Source organism: Hypomesus nipponensis, chromosome 27 (genome assembly GCF_054491055.1).
Source record: "Hypomesus nipponensis isolate SF chromosome 27, ASM5449105v1, whole genome shotgun sequence".
Lineage (NCBI taxonomy): Eukaryota > Metazoa > Chordata > Actinopteri > Osmeriformes > Osmeridae > Hypomesus > Hypomesus nipponensis.
In genome coordinates, this window is record NC_140387.1 from 1,247,501 (window position 1) to 1,250,000 (window position 2,500).

The following is a 2,500-nucleotide window of genomic DNA, read 5'->3' on the forward strand; positions in this document are numbered from 1 at the left end:
CTCCCTCCCTCCCTCCCTCCCTCCCTCCCTCCCTCTCTCCTCTGTGTGTTGGCAGGCCCAGAGGGCTTGAAGCAGCTTTGCGTCAGACAGGGAGATTATACCAGGGACTTTAACCCCCAATCCCCCTCCCCCTTCCTCCCCTGTTCCTCCCCTGGATGTCATTCAGATCAGCAGGCTGGAGACGGGGCGAGGGAGGGAGGATGAAGGGTGAGAGAGAGGGAGAGAGGGAGGGAGCTATAGGGAGGTAGAGGGAGGTAGAGGGAGAGAAGGAGGGAAGGGAGAGGGAGAGGAGAGGAGGATTTTAGACTTGACAGTTGTCAGAAGTGCATGTCTGGGTCCAGCCCCAGTCATCACTTAGCGCTGCCTCATTGGTCCAGGTCCAGATCAATCAAACAGTAATGGCAGATGATTGGTCGAGTGTAAACCCACGTGGCTTCCTGAACGAGAACTGTGTATGGTCTCCTGGAGGGACACACACACATATACACACACACACTGACACATGCACACATGCACACCCACATGCACACACACACACACACTGACACATGCACACACACACACACATAAACACTCAGGATGACGTGAAAGTTGGGGTGAAAAATGACGAGGAGGTGGAATATTAAACCTGCCTGGAGAATGTTTATAAAAGCCATCCATCACTGGGAAAAAGAACCTGTTTTATAGTGTGTGTGTGTGTGTATGTGTGTGTCTGTGTGTATGTGTGTTTGTGTGTATGTGTGTGTATGTGTGAGTCCTTCAGTAAAAGTCATTGTGATAATGATGTACGGTGTTCTTCACCCATAGGAGGTGAACTGTCAGACCCTTCCATGAGGTCTCTTCCACACACGAACAAACACACACACACACACACACACACACACACACACGCCAACACACACTCACGTAAACCTCCCCCACAGCAGCAACTGTGCCTTCTCTTTGTCTCTTTGAGAGAGAGAGAGAGAGAGAGAGAGAGAGAGAGAGAGAGAGAGAAAGAGAAGAGAGAGAGAGAGAGAGAGAGAGGCAGAGAGAGAGAGAGAGAGAGAGAGAGAGAGAGAGAGAGAGAGAGAGAGAGAGAGAGAGAGAGAGAGAGAGAGAGAGTCCTGTCTTGTCAGATCCTCTTCTATCCGTAAACACTGTTGAGGCGACGCAGGAGAGAGAACAAGACGTTTAAACAACTGATTAATTATTCTGTAACCATCTGTATGTTTTGACGTAAGACTGTGTGTGTGTGTGTGCAGTCCTCAGAGGTATTCTGTTGAGTTATTGTGCGTTGGCGCTTGGTTGTACTGGTATGTCTGTTTAATGACTATGGATCCCAGCTCCAAGAAACTCCATGGGCTGATTTAACTCATTGATTAAAAAGTCATGTTTGTTTGTAACTATTGTGTGTGTGTGTGCCAGTGTCTGTGTACGTACATGCATCCGTGACCAATCCCCAGCTCGAAGACCTGAAGAAGCTCCCAGCGCTTTCACTTTCATGTGATTTTTAGGGCAACAATATCCAAATATTTAATTGAAAGACAACTTGTGTTTTCTTTTGAAGTTCTTTCTCCCTAACTGCTTTGTCACACTGACTGCATCCAGTCTCCGTCTCTGTTACGACGTCTGGACTTACTCTGCTTCTCTCCTCTCCTACCCCCTCCCTCCCCCCTCAAACCCCAACTATGTCCTCTTCCTTCTCCTCCTCTCACCCTTCCTCCCCTCCCTGTCTACTCCCTGTCTCCCCCTTTCCTCCCCTCCTCCCCCCTGCAGGATGGGATGGGGAACCTGCGCGTCACCAAAGAGGGCGTGAGGTTGGAGGGAGCGTCCGAGTTCCTGCTTCCTCTCTACGTCAAGGAGATCCAGTCACGTAGGGTGAGGTTCTGTTCTGGGGGAGGGGGGGGGTGAAAAGTGACACAGGGGGGAGAGGGCGGGAGAAACAGAGAGGTAGAAAGAGACAGAGGTAGTTTCCTCTAGTCGTCGGTGTGATGGATGTCTGTGTTGTACAAGTCAGGAGTCTCCTCTCTGGGTCCCTGGAGAAGGGTTAAGGGCACAGCTTGGTTTTTACCTCAGAATACACATCAACACCTCAACAATGTACAAACGAACAACCTCTACGTTTGCCCAAAACAAACTGCCAGTCATAAACGGACATAACTCTGTTTTTTATCGACTTGAGCCTTTTTTGCTGCCCATTATTAAGGAACAGTGATGCAGTGAAGCCACGCCCACCGGTTTTAACGAGTCTCCTGTCCTGCATCAACAAGCCTTCCTGTCGGAGGAAGCCTTTCTGTAGAAGCCTTTTACCTGAGGCAGCTGAGGGTGTGAGCAACACACAAGTCCTTAATTGGTGAGGTAGCGCTGCTGCCTGTCAATACACACACACACACACACAGACAAACAAACACACACACGTCTTAGATAACCTCTGTGAGGAAGCGCTCTGCTTCCTGTCAATAAATCAAAGAGCTGGCTGGCCTCCATCTCTCCTCTCATCCATCATCAAACTGCTCCT

General features: G+C 49.7%; 1 protein-coding gene across 1 annotated transcript in view; it reads left to right on the top strand.

Moving 5' to 3' along the window:
* Positions 1-2,500, top strand: part of sgcz (sarcoglycan zeta) — a 41,398-nt gene that overhangs the window by 6,215 nt on the left and 32,683 nt on the right. Inside the window, exon 2 of the mRNA XM_084693850.1 lies at positions 1,759-1,860. Coding sequence (XP_084549976.1) covers positions 1,759-1,860 — 102 coding nt within the window. The remainder of the gene's footprint in view (positions 1-1,758; positions 1,861-2,500) is intronic.